The 21,860-nt window shown below is 36.9% G+C and overlaps 1 protein-coding gene across 2 annotated transcripts in view; it reads left to right on the forward strand.

Moving 5' to 3' along the window:
* Positions 1-21,860, forward strand: part of TECRL (trans-2,3-enoyl-CoA reductase like) — a 205,892-nt gene that overhangs the window by 105,892 nt on the left and 78,140 nt on the right. For both annotated transcript variants that reach the window (XM_036763427.1, XM_036763428.1), the window contains exons 3-4: positions 8,593-8,637; positions 12,041-12,144. In XM_036763427.1, coding sequence (XP_036619322.1) covers positions 8,593-8,637; positions 12,041-12,144 — 149 coding nt within the window. The remainder of the gene's footprint in view (positions 1-8,592; positions 8,638-12,040; positions 12,145-21,860) is intronic.

Below are 21,860 nucleotides of genomic sequence, written 5' to 3' on the forward strand. Positions count from 1 at the left end.
TTCTTTGTTCAGGTTCTGGTCCGGACTCCTGTGAAAAAGTTTTTCTGCGTCTGATGCTGTTCCCTTCAGGCTCTTTGAAACTGGAGAGCAAGGTCTCCTATGGGCTCAGATGTCCACTTGGGAGCAGGGGTAGTCCTCAGATATGACAGAAGGATCAAGGAGTCCATACCCACAAGTTGGCAGCTGTAGAAGTAGTCAGACTTGACAGGGGCTCCCAGAACACATATGATTTGATAATGGAGAGAAAAACAGCACAACTCACAACAACAGAAACTCTCAAAGTAGAAGGCAGAAGAATCAAAACATTTATTTAGGCTCCACAGTAACCAACCCATGAACCAGAAGCCCCATTTTGATATGTTGATCAAAATCTTCCAGGCCCAATAAGTACGCCTTGCAAGAGTAACCAGGAGGCTACAGAGAAGCATGATTGCGTAAAGCAAAATCATGCTTCCCCCTCGATGGTAATAAGATTACCCACTGGCCTGAAGTCTTTGTTCAGCTTCCTCCCGTAGATCAGCTCTGCTACTGGCAGCTCCTGCCTCAGCTGTGTCTGTGGCTGAAACTGACGTAACTGTCGTAACTGCCTCTGTAACTGCCTCTGGCTCCAACTGTCGCTGTAACGGTCGCTGTAATGGCCTGAAGTCTTTATTCAGCTTTCTCCCGTAGGTTAGCTCTGCTACTGGCAGCTCCTGCTTCAGCTGTGGCTGTAACTGACGTAACTGTCGTAACTGCCTCTGTAACTGTCGTTGTAACTGTCGCTGGCTCCAACCGGAAAAGGAAGAGAGAGAGCATCTTCAAGCTGTCCTCTCCCCTCTTATAGAGTTTTTGACATCATCAAGCTCCGCCCAAATGACCAGGGCCGATTGGTTCCTGAGTTGGCTCCTCCCCCTAGGGTAGACCAGGTTCTGGAGCTAACACCTCCCCTCAGCCAGCCCCATGACTCATCACACAGGAAGTTCTGGTCCTGCCCCGGAAGAGCAAGCCCCAGCGTCCAGGGAAGCTCAATGAGGTAAACTGAGTCATTCAAAGAAAACAAAGGCCATTCTGGCTACAATAGGTCCCAGCCACTCAGGGCTAAATTCAAACAGTACAATAAATCATTCAGTATCCCAGCCACACAGAGCTGAGTTTAAACAAATACAATGAGATTTTTCTCATAATTCACAAAACTGTACAATCATATTGAGTCAGGTACAGACCAAACCTCTTAGATGGTTCACAGTAGACTGGTATTGAGAGGGGGAAATTTGCATGTCACATGTTTTACATTTAAATATTAGATAACAAACTTAAACATGAATCATACAAAGTAATGCAATCATTATTAACAATGTTGACTAACATTAAATTCCTCGTATGCCAGTAGCACAGTACATATATCATCATAAACTTTTAGTCATGCCATGTCTCTTTGATGGCATTTACAAAATAATCCACAAACCATTCTTAACAAAGCTTAAAATGTTTCTGATTTAATTCCAGCAATTAATTGCACAATTTGTATGCAAAGTAACTTTAAATCACAGTTACATATTCCCAATGTCCATTTAAAGCGGCACGTTTTTTTAAAATCCCAGATGCCTGATTGTAGTTATCTGGTCCCTAGATAGTAAAAGAGAGTTCTGATTCTCTGGTTCAGAGCTAGAAATTCTCAGACAATTCTAACTTAATATAACTTAGTACGATCACTTAAATTTGGCTCTCATTTTTTTTTGAAACTCCAGAGTATTTCAGTTTATATATCATCTGCTGTTTCTATCCTTACCTAAATTTTGTACCTGGTATAAGAATCCTTTAAAATATGAAGTTCCAACCATAAATTGAACTCATCTTCCTTTTAAAATCCTCAGACAGATACTTTATAAAGGAGATATAATTTCACCTGTACCACTATCTTATACAATTTTTTGTGTAAAAATCCACATTTAAGATCTTATTACCAAAACACACTTATTAGCTTGAATTTCCATGATTGATTAATTTTGGAGCCAATCATACATGTCTGTATGTAATTCTTAGGGGAATCAATCTGATCCTATGACTTTTTCAAAATTTGCTATCCCCTTTCTTTTTATTAGACATTTATCACATTACATCTTTGCCTTATTACTTTGTCTAATAATTTCCTCCTTTTGAAGTATGTTATCTCTATATTATTTTAATTTTTATTTGGCCAGGAACATAGGTTAAAATTGTAAGCTATTCATTCCTGCATCCTATTATACTAACTCAGAGGAGATATTCCAATATTCATCTATTACCTATTATATTTAACATTGTGCTTACAAAACTTCTTGATAATATAAATTTGCAATGAAAGAAAAAGAGGAACAATGTCATATATGTTCACAGAAGGAAAGAACTTCCTTAGCTCTGTTTGATTCCAGGCATGAATCATGTCTGATAGCCAATCATATAGTCACTAGGCACTGAAAGCAAGGCTTAGGAGTAATCAGGTAGAGATTTTTCCCTTTCAGAAAGGAAATAGCAGAATTGGGAAATAGAGTCAGGAAGATCCTACCTAGGCCGTGTCCAAGGTCATCTTCAAAACTTTTTCCCAGGCACAGACATCCACCTTTAAAAGTTCTCATCCTCTACTGCCTGCCATTTTATTACTGGCTTCATGTGACTTATCCCTGTAATCAGAGCTTAAAACAACATTAAATTATAGTCCCATAAAATCTTTAGCCAATGAATATCCTTCAGATAGGACTGTCCCAAATCTCATTGAGCTAATAATTATCAAATCAAGCTACATAGCTTTTCTGTCTTCTAAAATACTTTCTCACACTCTTTCTCAACTTACTTAAACCATCTGAAACTAGTATTCTCTCAGGACAGGAGAGGCTTAGCTAACTCCCATTTGTCCCCAACCTTCTTATCTGCCTTTCGTATTTCCAATCAAACCTTTATTTACCTTTCCAAATCTCTCAAACCCATTATTCAGTATTCCTTTACATTTCAACCATAAGACAAAATGGCTCATAAATTAGTGATTTTTACTGACATAACTGTCTGTACTGGAATCCATTACAGCTTAAACAAAGCAAAGAGGTTAATGACCAACCTCACAGGTTGATGGATTAATGTCCCCTGTTTACTCAGTCTGGAGGAAAGGGACACTTTAGGAATCAAATCTTATACACATTGATGAATTCTAACTATTACTTAAAATCACACAAACGTTTTTCAAAACATTTCTAGAATTATTTCCCTTCTTTAAAAACAGTTTAAAATTTATCCTGATGTTAAAAGGAATACTCACTAAACTTTTCTGAAGAAAATTATTTAGAAGGTTTTAAAATGATAGACATCTCCTTTTTCCTTACAGCAAATTAACCCTTAAACACTGGAATTCATTAACTAAATTGGTGGAAAATGTCCTCATTCTCAAAGTATTTATGCAGAATTCCTAGATATCACAAAATTCCTTAGTCAAAAAGCTGTTGTAATGTGGAGGACACTTAATTTCTATAAATCACATACCCAATTAAATTAACCTTATCACAATAACAAAGTTTACCAGGACTTACTTCATAGGAATTCCTCTACACAGAAAACCACACAAGATGGATAAGAATTCATGACTAGATGGTTCCAAAATTTCTTGTTTAAGTTAACAACCTCAATTTCTTAATTAGGCACAGTTCTTAATCTAAAAGCATCTAGATTATAAGAGGAATTATTTTTTCTCTATCAATATAGGTAATGCAATGTTAACCAATTTGCACAACATAAGAAATTTAGAAATATAAGTACACCACAAGCAATTATCTTGTATTTAAAACTTGAAACACAATCTAATTAATTACTAATCAAATGATCATAACTGATTGGATAAGCAAATCAAATCTGGATTCATAATCACTAATGGTAACATTTTAGTTTCTAAGGCCCAATACTTTTAGCATTGTAAAAGATTATTATTTATAAAATCACATTGTTTTCTTCAATATTGCTGATACACCTGTTTGCCAAATTATACAATTTAGAAATGTAACAATGCCCTAAACATAATTATGCATTTTAAAACTTGAAACAACCCATTTATCAATTTAGGTGAACACATTTCTAAATCTCTGTGCACAGGGAATCTTTCATCTCATCTTTTGAAACTATAAATTTAAATCACCTGATATATTCTCATAATAGAAAACTTTTTCACATGGAAAGTCTGTTCTCATGGTATTCTCATCAGCATTGTTTATTATTTACTTGTTATAACCACATATAACAGTTCCAAATTTTATCACATCCCTTTAAAAACCCAATTCACATATATCAAAATCAGATGAAAATTGCTATAATATCATTTCTTACCACACAATGGTCTTCTCAAATTTCACAATCTAAGGGAATTTTAGAAACACAATGCAATTTTAGAAATACAAAAACAATAATTTTCAGATGACATCAATTGCATTTCCAGATTACCACATATAGAAATTATTCAGCTTATTACTTTTGGTATTCAAAAACCACTTCAAATTACCAATTGCATTAATTTGAAGAGAGATAATAATAATGTTGTGTCTAACATATACCAGATTTTATGTTACACATTTTACAATCATTATCATTTTGATCCCATAACAACCATCATTATTATTTTCCCTTCACAAATCAGGAAACAGGTCAAACAGAGATTAAAATACAGTTTTGCAATTGGAACAAAGAAGTGTGAAGTTTCCTAGAGCAGAAGCTTGTATCCCAGTGGTGACAATTCTAACCAAAGTCCAAATCCATATACCTCACCCTTCCCCCACAACTGCAGAAGGTACTGAGCCTAGAGCAGTTTTGCAGCTTCTGGGGATGGAGTGGGCAGAATGCATAGGACCTGGATGATATTTCCAAGCTTTGCCAAAAAGGATGGGGTACAAAGGTACCCAGGAGCACAGGACTGTCAGGATACTGTCAGTCTGTGAATTTCTGCCCTTCTCCTCCTTTTGCCAGGTGGGGAAGGGTGATTTAAGTTTTCCCTACAGTTCTGCATTTGCTTCTCCTAATCTGATTTGGGATAAAAGGAGTTTGTTTTAGCAGCTCTAACTTTTACTGCAGCCCTGGCTTGGTCAGAGACAAGACAACAATGGTGAAAGATCTCAATGATTGTAACTCCAGTAAACTTCACCTTTTGCTTACTCCTGAAAAACCTTTTGTACTTAGATCTAAGGGGAAAGATTCCCTCTTAACTCTGGGGAAGGAGTGGGGAATGATAAGTGATCTGCATTGGGAGGAGGTATTTCAGTGAGAGTGTGTTCCTGGAGTGATTTTACAGTTTCAGGAGTCCTCTCTCCCAAAATCCAACTAACTAGTTTCCAAACTTTTAATGAATAATCTATCCCAGAATCTGCTAAAATGTTTCAGCTCTATTTTATTTTCTGCAAGTCCAAGTTGGCCAGACCAGACATTACAAAAAAAAAAAAGAGTCTCTGTTTCCCTAACTGCAGCCTTAGAATTCTCTGGCTACCTGCGTTTCAGATTTTACATGGTATAGACATTTCACAGCACGTGCTCTCACACAGACAGTTAACAGACAATTAACAAAACAAATACAGAACAAATACATACTGAGCTCAGAGTTTAAACAACAGAGAATTAGAAGCTTTCATGAGTTGGCTATTAGCACCCCTATGGTCTTTGGGGAAACCTTGGCATTCCTGATTTTTCTGACTCTCCATACCCTATCCCTTAGGAAGGGGGAAAGGTCAGATGGAAGAGGACTAGGGCAGGCAAGGGAAGGCTAGGAGTAAGGATAAAATGCATTTATCCTCCCCCTAATCAGAGCCTTTAAGGGAAGAAATAGGAATAGGGCAGAAGGCAAAAACAGAGCCCTTAAGGGAAAGGGGAAAAGGGCAGGGAGGGAGGAGAGAGAGGAGGCAACGGTGGCAGAACAGAGTTACCCCTCTCCAGTTAGAGTAGGTACTGGGAGGAAGAGGGGGAGAGGGTAACAGTAAAGTGCAGTTTTCTCCCCCGATCCAGGCCTCCAAGGGAAGGAAGGGAGGGAGGGGGTAAGGAATAGGGGGAGGGAGTGGACGAATGGTTGGACTTCTAATTCTAGTTTTCAATTGATCCATAGCTAATTTTCTAGATCAATCAGTGTTTCCAGGGGATCTTTGTACATTTGACTGCAGATCTGTGTTTTACCACAGAATTGATCCCTGCCCCCAGAGCTAGTTTAAAAGGAATTTTCGGGCTTCAACCAATTTTGTGGGAGTCCTTTTTGGAAGCTGGGAAGAGAGACAACTTACCCCCACCTTGTCAAGGCCAAAATTCTGGGAAACATTAATCCTATGGCACCCAAAACGTTGGCAAGGCTGGGTTGCATTGTCCCGTTTCCATCATTTCCATCTGAAGTTCACGGCAACATAACTGTTAAACCTCAAAGTTTGGTTGAAGGAAACAACAGAGCTAGGTGATAGAAAAATCCATGTTGTTTAGTATTTTCCCTTAAAGCATAGCTAAGCTAGCTTACTTGTACATACAAGGAGTCAGAGCATAAGCTCTGGCTGTCTGAACAAAGGAATGAGAAAACTTATATACGTTATTTTAGCAGACCCAGCAAGCCTGCGTTACCTCACCTCCATGACCCCTGTGTATGTTTAACCATGATCCTTTAATGGATAACAGGGGTAAGAATGTCCTTAAGTCAGTCTGATCTGGCCTTGTTGACAGAGGTAAGGGTATTACCTGAGCAAAGTTTAGAGAACAAAGAAGCCCAGGTCCTGGATCTTCTTCCAGTTACTCATTAATTCAGGTTCTGGGGTCTGGTTGAAATTAAAAATGATATAAAATAGTATAACATGTTCCACACTTGTAAGCACTTACTTGTGAATCATTGATAAGTAAGGCTTATTGATCTTTCCTATAAAGAGACTTCATCAGGATTCAGAACTTCGATTTTATCGGCATGGTCAAATCCCTGGGTAGAAGCTCCCTCTTTCAATGCCAATTACAAACTGTTCTGTCCATGGTATTTTAGAGTTGATTGGGTCACTTAGATGCTAAATAAATAATAACAATAATTATCAGTTTTATTATTATGCTAATAATGATATCAGTATTAATAATAAAACACAGCACTTAAAATGTTATTGATGGAGTTTAGACTGAACCCCACCCTGGATCTTCCCACTTGATCTGGCTTTTCATGTCCAAATAACCTAGCCTAGGCTTCCATTGTCTGGCTACCTCTGGATTGCCTTCTGGCTGTTTCCCACCCTTGATCCAGATCAAAATATCTATACCCTAGCTCTATTACCCTAGGTCTCTTATTATCTGTCATCTCCAGGTAGCCTTCAGCTATTTCCCACCCTGGAGTCTGACTTCACCCCAGTCTGCTCTAAATCCCTCTTCTAGTCACCCCTGACTACTCAAGACCACCCTTCAATCTCTCCCACAAGCTTTCTGTATATAAGTCTCATGTTGCCTCCAAGAAGGTGCTCAGATTCAATCTAGCTCAGTAGATAGAATCTGGCCCATTTTTGAAAACAAGCATCATAAAGGGTGGGATTTCTTCAGACAACCCATTATGGCGAATCCACAATAAACTTTGTCTTTTTCCTTGGCCGAGAAGCCTTGAGTTGAACTCATTTGCTGGTGTTTGGGGTCTTGAGCACCCCTAAAAACCTATGGTTCCCTACCTCACCATTTTTCTTTAACCTCATCATTATTTAAGTTTTGTAAAGGCCTGTGAATGTCACATCATTTGATGCTCATAACAATCCTTTGTAGTAAGTAGTATTATCTTCCTATTATACATACAAAGCAACTAAAACTGATAAATGTTAAGTTGATTTGCTCATGGTCACACAGTGTAAGTCTGAGACAAAACCCAAATTCAGTTTTTCTTGATTCTAAGATTCTGTCTACTATATAATACTGTATATTTAAGTATATCTATAAAGTTTTTTTTTTAAGTTTTAAGTCTATCTATAGTGTTGCATGTTTAGTTGGACTTGTAAGGTCCAGGAACAACACTAGAACACTAGAGTACTAAGATAGAAGTGAGCAGTTCTTGGATGTGCTAGAAATAGATGCCACTGAATTCTAAGTACATAGCTAGGCCTTGAAGAGGAGCTGTGAAAATGTAACCCCTCCTTTCATTGCTGAGATGGATGGTGATAGGTTTGGAATATTGGTAGATATATACTGTTAGGTAGTGTGTTGAATGGTTTTAATAAAATTTATTTTCCTCTTTTAAGGAAAAAAAAAACTTAAAAATGATGGCCAATTGGATTAGTAGGTGGAAATAATGTATTTAGACATGAATGTAACAAAAGCAAAAGGTATCAGTAAAAATATTTTTAAAAAAATAAGGACATGCAAGAAATTATAACATGGAAATTCTCCTCATGAAATAATAATAATGGCTAGCATTTATTAAATAATTAAAACATGTTATTCATTTTCAAGAAAAAGTGATTTTTTTAAAAAAATATTCCACTATAGTGAGAAATATAAATGTGACAAATTTGTCCTATTTTACAGTCATTTTCAAGTATATATCTGGAATCATAAAGTACAACTAATTCTAATACGGTATTGGTACAATTGAAAAAAAGCTCAATATTTGTCTTTAATATTAAATAGGTCCCCAATGGTACCCTTCCCGTATTGGGCTTCAGCTGGAACGTGGTAAGTACTGATCAATAATTTTTCACCACCTTGAAAAACATCTTAAAGTCATGGTTGTTATTATTCTTGTTTCCTTTGTTATTACGAATTTCCTCTGATTTTTTTCTCTATCAAAACCAGAGGTAACCAGATGAGAAGATTCCTACCTAACAACATGTTTTGGTAATATTTACTTAGTAATAACATGTTACTCAGTAAAAAAGTTTAATCTCTCAAAATTTCAGGCTAACTTTCAAAACTGGATTTTGTCACTAAACATAACATGGGTTCTCTCAATAATCATTAGTATAAAAAATGTAAGGAACAATTCTTGTTAATGGTGAAGGATTTTTATTTGCAGAATATTACATATCTCTAATCTCAGCTTATGCTTATAACAATCCAAGATAGCCCAATAATTAAGACAGATATCCTACTTAATAGATAAAGTTGAGACTTAGTTTGATTAGTAGAATATAAGCTAATTGAAGACAACTGTTTCGGAGAGACTTTGTAAATGGCTAGTTAAATTAAATTTTACTGTGTGGTCAAAATTCCAGCAATCACATTAGTATGAAAACAAACAAACATGGTAAAAGTAGGACAGGAATGAAGAATCCTTTTTTCAGTCTACTGCTCCTTCAAACACTATTCAACTCACATATCCACTTAACCTTATTCCTGTGAGCTTATTTCACTGGTTTTCTGCTACACTCAAGAAGTTTCCAAGAATTCTTTATCTCTATAACCATTCTTTGTAAGACATTAAATAATTCGACTTCTCTTCTATGGACCACTGCTTTCTCATCTGCAAAAGAAGTTTAACTAGATTTGTCTGGGGTCTCTTTCAGTTCTCTGATCTTCAAATTAATATAAATAATGGTGAATTAAAAGGAGGTTTTGTACTAAGAACTTGAACATGTTTTGTTTTACTAAAACACCTAAAGAACAAGTATTAAAAATATGCACTGATTATTCTGCCCATTTGAATTTTCCCTGCCATTCTAAATAAATTGGTGAAATGACTATCTTCAAACCCTATCCGTAACTCTTTTCAGGTTTTTCCTCTTTCTTGTAGTCCTTTCACAGAACTATAATTATCAAGAGAACATATCTGCCTTTCAGTTTTGAAAAGCATCTATTTATATTTATAAAATGTCTACTTATTGTCATTTTCATAAACAAAGACTAATTTTTATGCCATTTCTCAGGTCCAATATGAATCAGAAATGGAGAGTATATACATAACAGTGCAGAAGATCTTTCTATACTCCTAATTCAATGACAAGTGATTTCTAACATTGATTTCTAAGTAATTTCTAACTCTGCAATGTTTTACACACTTATGAGGTTGAATTGAACTATTAATTTAACCAAAATAAAACTAGGTATTTTAAAACAGATATGTTTTAGTAGTTGTTAGCTAACGAAAGTTACAAGAAACACTAGTCATTGGGGTGAGTGTTATGGTTCTGGACCTGTGGTTTATTTAAATAGGGAATCTAATTTGTATCATAATTGTCTTATCCTACTCCTAGATTGAATGTTCCCTAAGGAAAACTTGCTTAGCAGATAGTAGATTATAAATGTTTCTTAAATTGAATTTACCTTTGAAAACCTCCAAAAATTAAAGGACCTAACGGAAGCTATCAGATAATTTATAGAGTGACTACAAGAGATTCATCAATTCATCAGCCAGTGAACAAGAATTATGCACTTATTAAATATCAGGCACTTTGCCAAATGCTGGCATCACAAAAACAAAATATTTAAAACAAAGAAAGAAACCTTTCCCTCTCCTTGTATTAAAGAAGTCTAGAGTAAAATTGAGGCAGCAATATGAAAATAACTACATACAAAACACATACAGAGCAGATTAAAGGTAATCTCAGAGAGGAAAGCATTAGCAGCTAGGAGACTGAGAAAGTCCATCTGTATAAAGTGGGATTGGATATATATCTTGAAGGAAGCCAGTGAAGCCAGTGTGTGGGGGGAGGTGGGCAATGGAGAGGGAGAGAGTTCCATGTTTGGGAAACAGCCATTTCAAAGACCCAGGCAGAATCAGTAATTGGAGTTTGCCCTGGGATGAATAGTGAGAAGGCCAATGTTGCTAAATTGTAGAGTGCATTGAGAGGAGTAGTGTCAGACAGACATAAAAAGTCGGAAGGGGGCTAGGCTTATGAAGAGCTGCAAATGCCAAATAGAAAACTTTGTGTTTGATCCAAGATCTAACAAGGAACTTCTAGAGTTTAGGGAGAATGAAATCGTGTATCCATAGTGATGAGCTCACAGATGCATTGAAGAATGAAAGTAGACTCCTTTTTTGAAAATATTAACTTTGCAATTGCAGAAGCAGAATAGTTTTAATACTGATAAGGACCTTGAAAGTTTCTGCAATCCTTGTCCAACTCTTCGTTATGTGAGGACATTATTAGAGGTAGAAGCTAATATCAAAATAAATTTGCACTTTTAAAATACAGTATAGCTAGATGGCGGAAAGCAGAAATCCCAAAGTATGTTGCTTTGCTTCTTATGGATTAAAGGGTTGATGCAGAAAATTCCTAAATTATAACAATCAACATGTGAATTATAAAATTGTGGGAGCATAGACATAGATTTAGAGTTGAAAAGGATGTCAGAGTTCATCTTATCCTGTCCCTTCATTTTATAGATTAAAACACACACATACTCACATATACATGTATACATTCACATACATACATATGTATATGTGTGTATTCCAAAAGGCCATTTTTGCTTTGTCTGATGTCACAAAGATAGTAAGTAGTAGAGATTGCTTTTGAACCCAAGTCTTCTGATTCCAAATTCAGAAAATTTCTTTGTTTTTTAAGCATGTTATCAATTTAAATGTACCTCATAAGTCAAGATTTTTCAGCTTTACTTTATATTATTACTAATCAAAAAAGTATTCTACCTACCTGAGTACATATACACACACATAGAGACACGCATGTCTCTATGTGTGTGTGCATGTATACTTGTAAATATGTATGTATATTTTTGGATAAGACCTGTGGTGTCCCTTGGCATAGAGAATGGTAAGCATATACCATATACCTGTACTGGTAAAGGTGAAATACTCATCAGGAGCTCCCTATGTCAATGAAATTGGAGATATTAAAAGAAATAAAGAAAAGAAAGAAAAATGGAACTCGCAAGGAGAAAATTCTCTTTGCTAGTGCTTGTTCGGCAGCTTGTAGTCTTAGAAAACCGGTAGAAACCAAGAGAAGTTCAATGAATTTTTTCAAGGAGCACAAAGTCATACATTGTCAGTGGCAATATTTGAACACTCTTTTTCTTAATTCTGAAGCTGACTCCTTATCCACTAAGCCAGGTTGCTTCTCTTACATATTTTTAGTATGTTTAATTGACTCATTTCCTCAATCTTTTTTTTTAATTATAGGTGGACCTTTTCTGAAGGATTATGTTAACATTCAAAGCATTGCAGCTTCTTCTATTGTTACATTGCATTTCACAGATCTAGGTCAGCAAGTGAGTTGGACAACAGTAAGTACAAATTTGAAATATTTAGCAAAGCAGAACATGACACAAACTTTTGTCTCCTATTCCATTCTTTCTCTGTACCTCAAATGGGGGCAGAAATATTTAGTACAAAGTGATAAAGAATTCAGTCAATCAGTAATGTAACTAAGCTGTAGCATTAATAGTATTTCTTTTTTAAAAAATTTATTTAATATATTTAGTTTTCAGCATTGATTTTCACAAAAGTTTGAATTACAAATTTTTCCCCATTTCTCCCCTCCCCCCACTCCAAGATGGCGTAAATTCTGGTTGCTCTGTTCCCCAGTCAGCCCCCCAATCTGTCACCCCAATCCCCTCCCATCCCCCTTTCCCTTCTTCTCTTGTAGGAAAAGATAAATTTCTATGCCCCATTGTCTGTGTATCTTATTTCCTAGTTGCATGAAAAAAAAAATTTGTTGTTGTTGTTGTTGTTTTTGAATGTCTGTTTTTAAAACTTTGAGTTCCAAATTCTCTCCCCTCTTCCCTCCCCACCCACCCTCCCTAAGAAGGCAAGCATTTCAACATAGGCCACATGCATATCATTATGTAAAACCCTTCCACAATACTCATGTTGTGAAAGATTAACTATGTTTTGCTCCCTCCTAACCTATTATATTAGGAAGGCAGAATTTATGATTTCAAAGAGAATCTCATATGTGCCTAAAAGGTCCGGAACCGCAGGATATAAGGAATTCTCTAGGCAGAAGGCAGGAGAACTAAAGCATGTATTTACACTCCACAATAACAAGCCCACAAACCAGCGTCCCCATTTTGATATTTTCATCAAAAGCTTCCAGGCCCAATAAGTCCGCCTTACAAGGGTAATCAGAAGGCCACAGAGAAGCGAGATGGTATAAGGCAAAATCGTATACATGCTTCCCCTCTATGGTAAGAAGATTACCCACTAGCCTCTAGTCAGCTCTGCTACCGGCAGCTCAGCTTCGGCTGTAGGCGTCTCTGGCTCCAACCGGAAAAGGAAAGGAGGATCTTCAAGCTGTCCTCTCCCCTCTTATAGAGTTTTTGACATCATCAAGCGCCGCCTGAACGACCAGGGCCGATTGGTTCTTGACTTGGCCCCTCCCCCAGCATAGACCACGTTAACACACCTCCCTTCAGCCAGCGCCACGACTCATCACACAGGAAGCTCTGGTCCTGCCCCGGAAGAGCAAGCCCCAGCGTCCAGGGAAGCTCAACGAGGCGAGCTGAGTCATTCAAAGAAAACAAAGTCCATTCTGGCTATACCTATCCACCTTTATTGAATTTTCTCCCTTGACCCTGTCCCTTTTTGAAAATGTTTGTTTTTGATTATCTCCTCCCCCTGTCTGCGCTCCCTTCTATCATCCCCCCTTTTTTATCTTCTTCCTCCTTCATTCCTATGGGGTAAGATACCCAATTGAGTGTGTATAGTATTCCTTCCTCAGGTCAAATCCAATGAAAGCAAGATATATTCATTCCCTCTCACCTGCCCCCTTTTCCCTTCCTACAGAACCACTTTTTCTTGCCACTTTTATGCGAGACAATTTACCCCATTCTGTCTCTCCATTTTTCCCTCTCTCAATATATTCCTCTCTTATTCCTTAAATTGATTTTATTTTTTTAGATATCATCCCTTCATATTCAACTCACCCTGTGCCCTTTGTGTCTGTGTGTGTATACATACATACATAGATACATACATATATATATATACCTACATAGACACACACATATGTATATATATATATATATATATATGTGTATATATATATATATATATATATACACACATATATATATGCATATTCTTTTAGCTACTATGATATTGACGTCTCATGAATCACACACATCATCTTTCTATGTAGGAATATAAACAAAACAGTTCAACTTTAGTAAGTCCCTTATGATTTGTCTTTCTTGTTTGCCTTTTCATGCTTCTCTTGATTCTTGTGTTTGAAAGTCAGATTTTCTATTCAGCTCTTGCCTTTTCACTGAGAAAGATTGAAAGTCCTCTATTTTATTGAAAATCCATATTTTGCCTTGGAGCATGATACTCAGTTTTGCTGGGTAGGTGATTCTTGGTTTTAATCCTAGCTCCATTGACCTCCAGAATATCATATTCCAAGTGCTTCAGTCCCTTAATGTGGAAGCTGCCAGATCCTGTGTTATCCTGATTGTTTTTCCACAATATTCAAATTGTTTCTTTCTGACTGCTTGCAGTATTTTCTCCTTGACCTGGGAGCTCTGGAATTTGGTGACAATGTTCCTAGGGGTTTTCTTTTTGGAATCTATTTGAGGAGGTGATCTGTGGATTCTTTCAATTTCTATTTTACCCTCTGGCTCTACAATATCAGGGCAGTTCTCCTTGATAATTTCTTGAAAGATGATATCTAGGCTCTTTTTTTGATCATGGCTTTCAGGTAGTCCAATAATTTTTAAATTATCTCTCCTGGATCTATTTTCTAGGTCAGTGGTTTTTCCAATGAGATATTTGACATTGTCTTCCATTTTTTCATTCCTTTGGTTCTGTTTTATTATATCTTGTTTCTCATAAAGTCACTAGCCTCCACTTGCTCCAATCTCATTTTTAAGGTAGTATTTTCTTCAGTGGTCTTTTGGACCTCCTTTTCCATTTGGCTAATTCTGCCTTTCAAGGCATTCTTCGCCTCATTGGCTTTTTGGAGCTCTTTTGCCATTTGAGTTAGTCTATTTTTTAAAGTGTTGTTTTCTTCAATTTTTTTTTAGTATTTTTTTGGGTCTCCTTTAGCAAGTCACTGGCTTGTTTTTCATGGTTTTCTTGCATCCTTCTCATTTTTCTTCCCAATTTTTCCTCTGCTTCTCTAACTTGCTTTTCCAACTCCTTTTTAAGCTCTTCCATGCCCTGAGACCAGTTCCTGTTTTTCTTGGAGGCTTTTGGTATAGGCTCTTGGACTTTGTTGACGTCTTCAGGCCATATGTTTTGGTCTTCTTTGTCACCAAAGAAGGTTTCCAAAGTCTGAGAGTGAATCTGGGTGTGCTTTTGCTGCCTGGCCATGTTCCCAGCCAACTTACTTGACCCTTGAGTTTTTCAGCGGTGTATGACTGCTTGTAGAGCAAAGAATACTTTCTTCCAAGCTTGAGGGGATGCACTGTTGATTTCAGAGCTATTTCTATACAGCCACACCAGCACTCCTCCTTCATCAAGAACCATCAACCCAGACCTGATGCAAATCTTCAGCAGGCTCTGCAGTCCTGCTCTGATCCACCACTTAATTCCTCCCACCATGTGGGCCTGTGGCCGGAAGTAACTGCCTCTGTAGTTCTGTAGTTGCACCTCCCCCGCTACCTGTGGGGTGGTGGCTGAACCTCGAACTCTGTCCCCCGCAGCTTTTCCCACTAACCTTCTCTGTTGTCTTTGGTGTTTGTAGGTTGAGATGTCTGGCAACTGCCACAGCTCACTGTTTCAGGGTGCTAGGGTCTGTCCTGCCCGGCTCCTGGTATGGTTGGTCCTGCTACTTCCCATGCTGAGCTCTGCTCCCCTCCACTCCATTTGCAATAGACCTCATCCAGCGACCATCCAGGCTGTCCTGGACTGTATCTCTGCTTCCCTCTGCTATTTTGTTGGTTCTGCAATTCTAGAATATGTTCAGAGCCATTTTTTATAGGTTTTTGGAGGTATGTGGTGGGGAGCTAATGCAAGTCCCTGCTTTCCAGCCACCATCTTGGCTCCACCCCCGGAAGTCTCAATAGTATTTCTGAATGTTTCAATAAGAAAATCTCTCCTTAGTAGAAAGAGCTATTTCTTGATGTAATTTGAGAGAGAGAGAGAGAGCGAGAGAGAGAGAGAGCGAGAGAGAGAGAGAGAGAGAGAGAGAGACAGACAGACAGACACAGAGAGACAGAGACAGAGAGACACACAGAGACACACAGAGAGAAGGAGACAGAGACAGAGATGGAGAGACAGAGAAATAGACAGAGACAGAGGCAGCAGAGAGACAGAGACACAGAGACACAGAGAGACACAGAGACACACACACAGACAGAAGCAGAGAGACAGAGACAGTCATGGGAAACTCTGATAACAATTTCCTTGTAGCTTCAAGTGCTGATGACATGGTGTACAGGAGGTAAAGTTTTTATAAAGGGTGAAATGTGGAGAGAGGAAAGTGAAATGGAGAACAGAGTGATTGAGAACAGAAAAGATTCCATTATTCAGTACATAAATGATTATACTCATGTAGATAGCTATATTATTAGGGAAGAGATAAGTATCTGATTGGAACATCTATATATGTATAAGGTACTGCTTCTACTTCTAACTTAGAACAGTTTTTCATCAATCAAAATAAATTTTCCTATTTTTCTATTATTATTTTATTTTATTATAATCTATTCTTTATTAGATTAATTCTGATTTTGCCTTCATATCCTTAGTATTTCCTTATTATTTTCTCCTTAAAACATTTTCTTAGAGGATAGTAACCTTGACATTCAGAAAACTAACTATATAAATTAATGCCAAAAACAGTGAGGCAAAAAGTTCTCAGAACTCTCCTCAGGCAACAAGCAATTGTCTTATTTGCCAGAAAGAGAAAGATGTCTACTAAAGATAATACCCAGTAAAAATATGTAAACTTTGTAAACATACAAAGAAAGATGATAGATGATTAAGAGTTCTGTCTTCTCATACAGTAGAGAAAAGCAGTGGAGGGGGGTAAAACCAGATTAACGAACATTTGGCAAAATATCTGATCAAGGGCATTAAAGGATGAAAATGGAAGGATTACTGCAAACAAAAGAAAAATGGATGGTTGAAAAAAATCATTATAACAACTCTTTCACCATCAAGAGTAGTGGAACCACCATTCTTGCTCCCTAACATTAGGGTCCTGGATGTGCTTAGGTTGTTAAAGATGACACTAAAAAATTTCAAAAAAATTAGAAAAGCAGTCAAATCATACAATGTGTGTAAAGGAGATCTGTGATATAAGACCTCATTTACTTTATTTTATACTCTTAAATAGTCAGCAATTATATAGTGCTTACTATATGTCAGTAACTGTGTAACAGTTTTACAAATATTATTTCAATTGAAACTAAAGATTTTGTTTTTAAAGAAGAGTTATGGTAGGACTTGGACATGAATTGCAAAATATGGATAGGCATGAAGATGGTGATCAGAATCTTTAAGACCCATTAAAGTACATAAATTTTATTTCTCTGGATAACTGTGCTTAATAATAATAATAATACATAGCATTTAAATAATGCTTTAGGATTCACAAACTGCTTTACAATTAATTCATTGGTACATTTAAATTTGCATTTCTTGTCATTTTCCCTCTTATAAAATGTTTCCTTAAAAGTATTTTTTGCGATTTTTATTTACTAATCATTTATTATTATGGAAAGTGTAATATATAATACCTAGTTTCCATAAAGAGCTTTAAGTATTTAAAACATATTGTATATGTTGCCTCATTTAAGCCTCATAACAATTCTATGAGGTAAGTGCAATTATTCCCATTTTACAGATAAGGAAACAGAAGCTAAGAAGTCAAGTGATTTATTAGGTTCACACAGCTTGGAAATGTCTGAGGGAGGTTTTTTTGAACTCAAGTCTTCTTAACTTGAAATATAATACAACACAATATGACATAATCTATAATATGACTATTATAAAATACAATACAATTAGCATAATCTAATGCAATATAATATCATGTGATGTAATACAAGATGATACTATGTGATATCATGCAACATGACAACACAATATACTACTGTATATAATCACACATGTACACACATATCCACCACATACGTATATATACATATATTATTTATGAGGGTGAACTTGGCTACATTTTATTTCTTACAAATGGATTTCTTTCCATTTTAGAATATCCTCTCTGTGTATGTGTGCCTATGCTTGTGCATGTTTCACTATCTTTGCGTATAAGAATATAAGAAAATTATCAAATATTATATGTTGAAAAACATTTGTCCTTTATATAGATATAGTATCTAAAAATATTACTTAAAAATAAACAAAAAAATATGTCCAAATGCTTGTCTTTAGTGACCTGGGCATTCAGAGAATGTGTTGGCCCTGTTTTGAGTACACAGGGTATGCTAGTTCTGCAATTTCTATCCAGGCGAGTTTTATTTGATGTGACCTTACTGAAAATTCCAGTCCCATCACCAGACAAAGGTAGAAAAGAAAAAGATAAGTGTTAGGGAAGAACTCTTTAAGAGTCTCGTGAGGAAATAGCTATTTATTTTGGAATGAAAGTCACCCAGGTGACAAAAAGAATGCTGACTGTTTTTAAATCTTTTCATTGATTTACTAAAAGCTTTTCTCTAAATGAACAACTTAGGTTAACTGGGAGGAAAAACATCTTTTGCCTGGCAATGACACTCATTTTATGGTATCTAAAAATATTTACCTACAGCGTAATTTTACTGCTTATAATATCCTCAAAGTTAATTACCAAATCAAAATATATTTCAAAACAAGGAAATAGTTGTATGTGTTATTTTTAATTCTTTTTTCTTTAAACACATAACATTAAAAATATGATATGAACGTAATGGAAATACTACTGGGCAATGAGTAATGAGATAAGTTTTGATTACTGTTCTACAACTATCTCCTTAAAATATGACCATAACCAAGTCATTTCATCTCTTTGGGCATCAGTTTCCCCATTTGCACATTCAATGGTTTGGACTAGATGATTCCTAATGTCTTTCCTGGTTCTAAAATTCCATAATGTAAACAAACAATATGAATTTAAAAATATTTTCTAGTGTTATTGGTATCTGTTAAATCAGGAAAAAAAATGACCTGATTTACAAGTTGGATCCTATGGGACTGGTAAAGACAAAGACAACAAAAGATTAACAAATCAGTCTAGTCATTTGTACAGAAATGGAAATGGTTAGTAGAAGATGTTCACTCTGGGTGTGGTTGGATCTGAATCTTTTTTTTGTAGCATTTGCTTATTTTCTTTTTTTTAATATTCTACTTTTATTTAATATTTTAGCTTTCAACATTGATTTCCACAAGATTTTGAGTTACAAATTTTCTCCCCATTTCTACCCTCCCCCCCGTTCCAAGATGGCATATATATTCTGATCAGCCCTCCCCTCTTTCACCCCACTTCCCCCTCCCATCCCCTTTCCCCTTACTTTCTTGTAGGGCAAGATAGATATTCAACTCATCCTGTGCCCTCTGTCTATATTTCCTTCAACTCCACTAATACTGAGAAAGGTCTCATGAATTACACACATCATCTTTCCATGTAGGAATGTAAACATAACAGTTCAACTTTAGTAAGTCCCTTATAAATTCTCTTTCTTCTTTACCTTTTCATGCTTCTCTTGATTCTTGTATTTGAAAGTCAAATTTTCTTTTCAGCTCTGGTCTTTTCATTGAGAAAACTTGAAAGTCCTCTACTTTATTGAAAATCCATATTTTGCCTTGAAGCCAAATACTTAGTTTTGCTGGGTAGGTGATTCTTGGTTTTAATCCTAGCTCCATTGACCTCCAGAAAACATATTCCAAGCCCTTCAATCCCTTAACGTAGAAGCTGCTAGAACTTGTGTTATCCTGATTGTGTTTCCACAATATTCAAATTATTTCCTTCTGTCTGCTTGCAGAATTTTCTCTTTGATCTGGGAGCTTTGGAATTTGGTGACAATATTCCTAGGAGTTTTCTTTTAGGGATCTTTTTCAAGAGGTGTTTGGTGGATTCTTTCAATTTATATTTTTCCCTCTGGTTCTAGAATATCAGGGCAGTTTTCCTCGATAATTTCTTGAAAGATGATGTCTAGGCTCTTTTTTGGATCATGGCTTTCAGGTAGTCCAATATTTTTTAAATTATCTCTCCTGGATCTATTTTCTAGGTCAGTGGTTTTTCCAATGAGATATTTGACATTGTCTTCCATTTTTTCATTCCCTTGGTTCTGTTTTATAATATCTTGATTTCTCATAAAGTCATTAGCTTCCAGTTGCTCCAATCTCATTTTTAAGGTAATGTTTTCTTCAGTGGTCTTTTGGACCTCCTTTTCCATTTGGCTAATTCTGCCTTTCAAGTCATTCTTCTCCTCATTGGCTTTTTGGAGTTCTCCTGACATTTGGTTTAGTCTATCCTTTAAGGTGTTATTTTCTTCAGTATTTTTTGGGTGTCCTTCAGCAAGTCCTTGGCTTGTTTTTCATGGTTTTCTTGCATCACCCTCATTTCTTGTCCCAATTTGTCCTCTACTTCTCTAACTTGCTTTTCCATGTCCTTTTTGAACTCTTCCATGGCCTGAGCCCAATTCATATTTTTCTTGGAAGCTTTTGATGTAGGCTTTCTGAGTTTGTTGACTTCTTCTGGCTGTATGTTTTGGTCTTCTTTGTCACCAAAAAAGGAACCTAGAGTTTGAGTCTGAGTCTGAGTTTGAGTATGAGTTCGTATTTGCTGCCTCTTCATGTTCCCAGTCAACTACTTGACCCTTGAGCTTTTTGGTCAAGATATGACTGCTTGTAGAGTAAAGAGTACTTTGACCCAAGCTTTAGGGTCCAAGAACTGCTGTTTTCAGAGGTACTTCAATTCCACAGTCACCCCAGGCTCTGTCACCGCAGTGTTCCTCCTCCCCCAAGAACCACCAACCAGGACCGCAGTCCAGATCCAAGCAGGGCACAGCAAGAGAACTTGCCTTTGTGCCCACAAAGCACTCCTTGTACTCCTGTTCCAATCTGCTTCTTCCTACCACCATGTGAGCCAGAGACGCTGGAAGCCGCTGATGCTGGCACTCCAGAAGCAACCTCAGGAGCTTCCTGCTGCTGCTATGGCCACCGCTACACCACTTCTGACCTCTCTGAACTCAATCCTGTAGTTTCCCCGTAACCTGCTCTTTGGCTTTTGTGGGTTGAGAAGTATGGTACCTGCCACAGCTCACTGTTTCATGGCCCCCAAGGCCTGTTTCAGCTGGCTGACTCAGGGTCTGGTCTGTCCTGGGGTGGCTTATGTATGGGGGCCCTCTGCTCTCAGTACTGTGTGATAGACCCTTCCTGGAAACCATCCAGGCTCTCCTGGACTGGATACTATTTTCCATCTGCTGTTTTGTGGGTTCTGCAGCTCTAGAATTTGTTCAGAACCATTTTTTACAGGTGTTTGGAGGGATTTGGGGGGCAGCTTAAGCAAGTCCCTGCTTTCCAGCTGCCTTCTTGGCTCCGACCCCTGGTTGGATCTGAATCTAATAGTGAATTAGACTAATAGTACAGAAAAGGATAAATTAGAATAGGAGAGTCAAACTGTCAATCATTTAGCATTTATTGAATACTTCCTAAATGTCAAATATTGTGCTAAGTGCTGGGAATACAGGTGTTCAAGGAGTTTACATTCTCATGGAGGAAAACAATACATAAAAGGACGTGAATGGTGTGACTAGCACCAGGTAAAGGAAGTCCTGAGTTCATCCTGGAGATGAATGAGAATTGACTGGTGTGGGTCCCTCCTTAAATGGAGGTCTGGGGAGGAAGTATCTCATCAGAGGAAGAGGATTTAGGGACAAAGTGTACTTCAAGTGTCTCATGGGCTAGAGTTAGGCTTCAGGAGGAAGAGATTTGATTTATTGATGGAAGTCTGGAGTGCAGCCTGGAGAGGAATAAGTGTATAATACTTGTCACCTCAGGAGTTACCATAAAGCTAATTTTTAAATTAAGTATGAGGTTGCCAAAATTGTGGAATCTTGAA

This window comes from Trichosurus vulpecula, chromosome 6, assembly GCF_011100635.1.
Source record: "Trichosurus vulpecula isolate mTriVul1 chromosome 6, mTriVul1.pri, whole genome shotgun sequence".
Lineage (NCBI taxonomy): Eukaryota > Metazoa > Chordata > Mammalia > Diprotodontia > Phalangeridae > Trichosurus > Trichosurus vulpecula.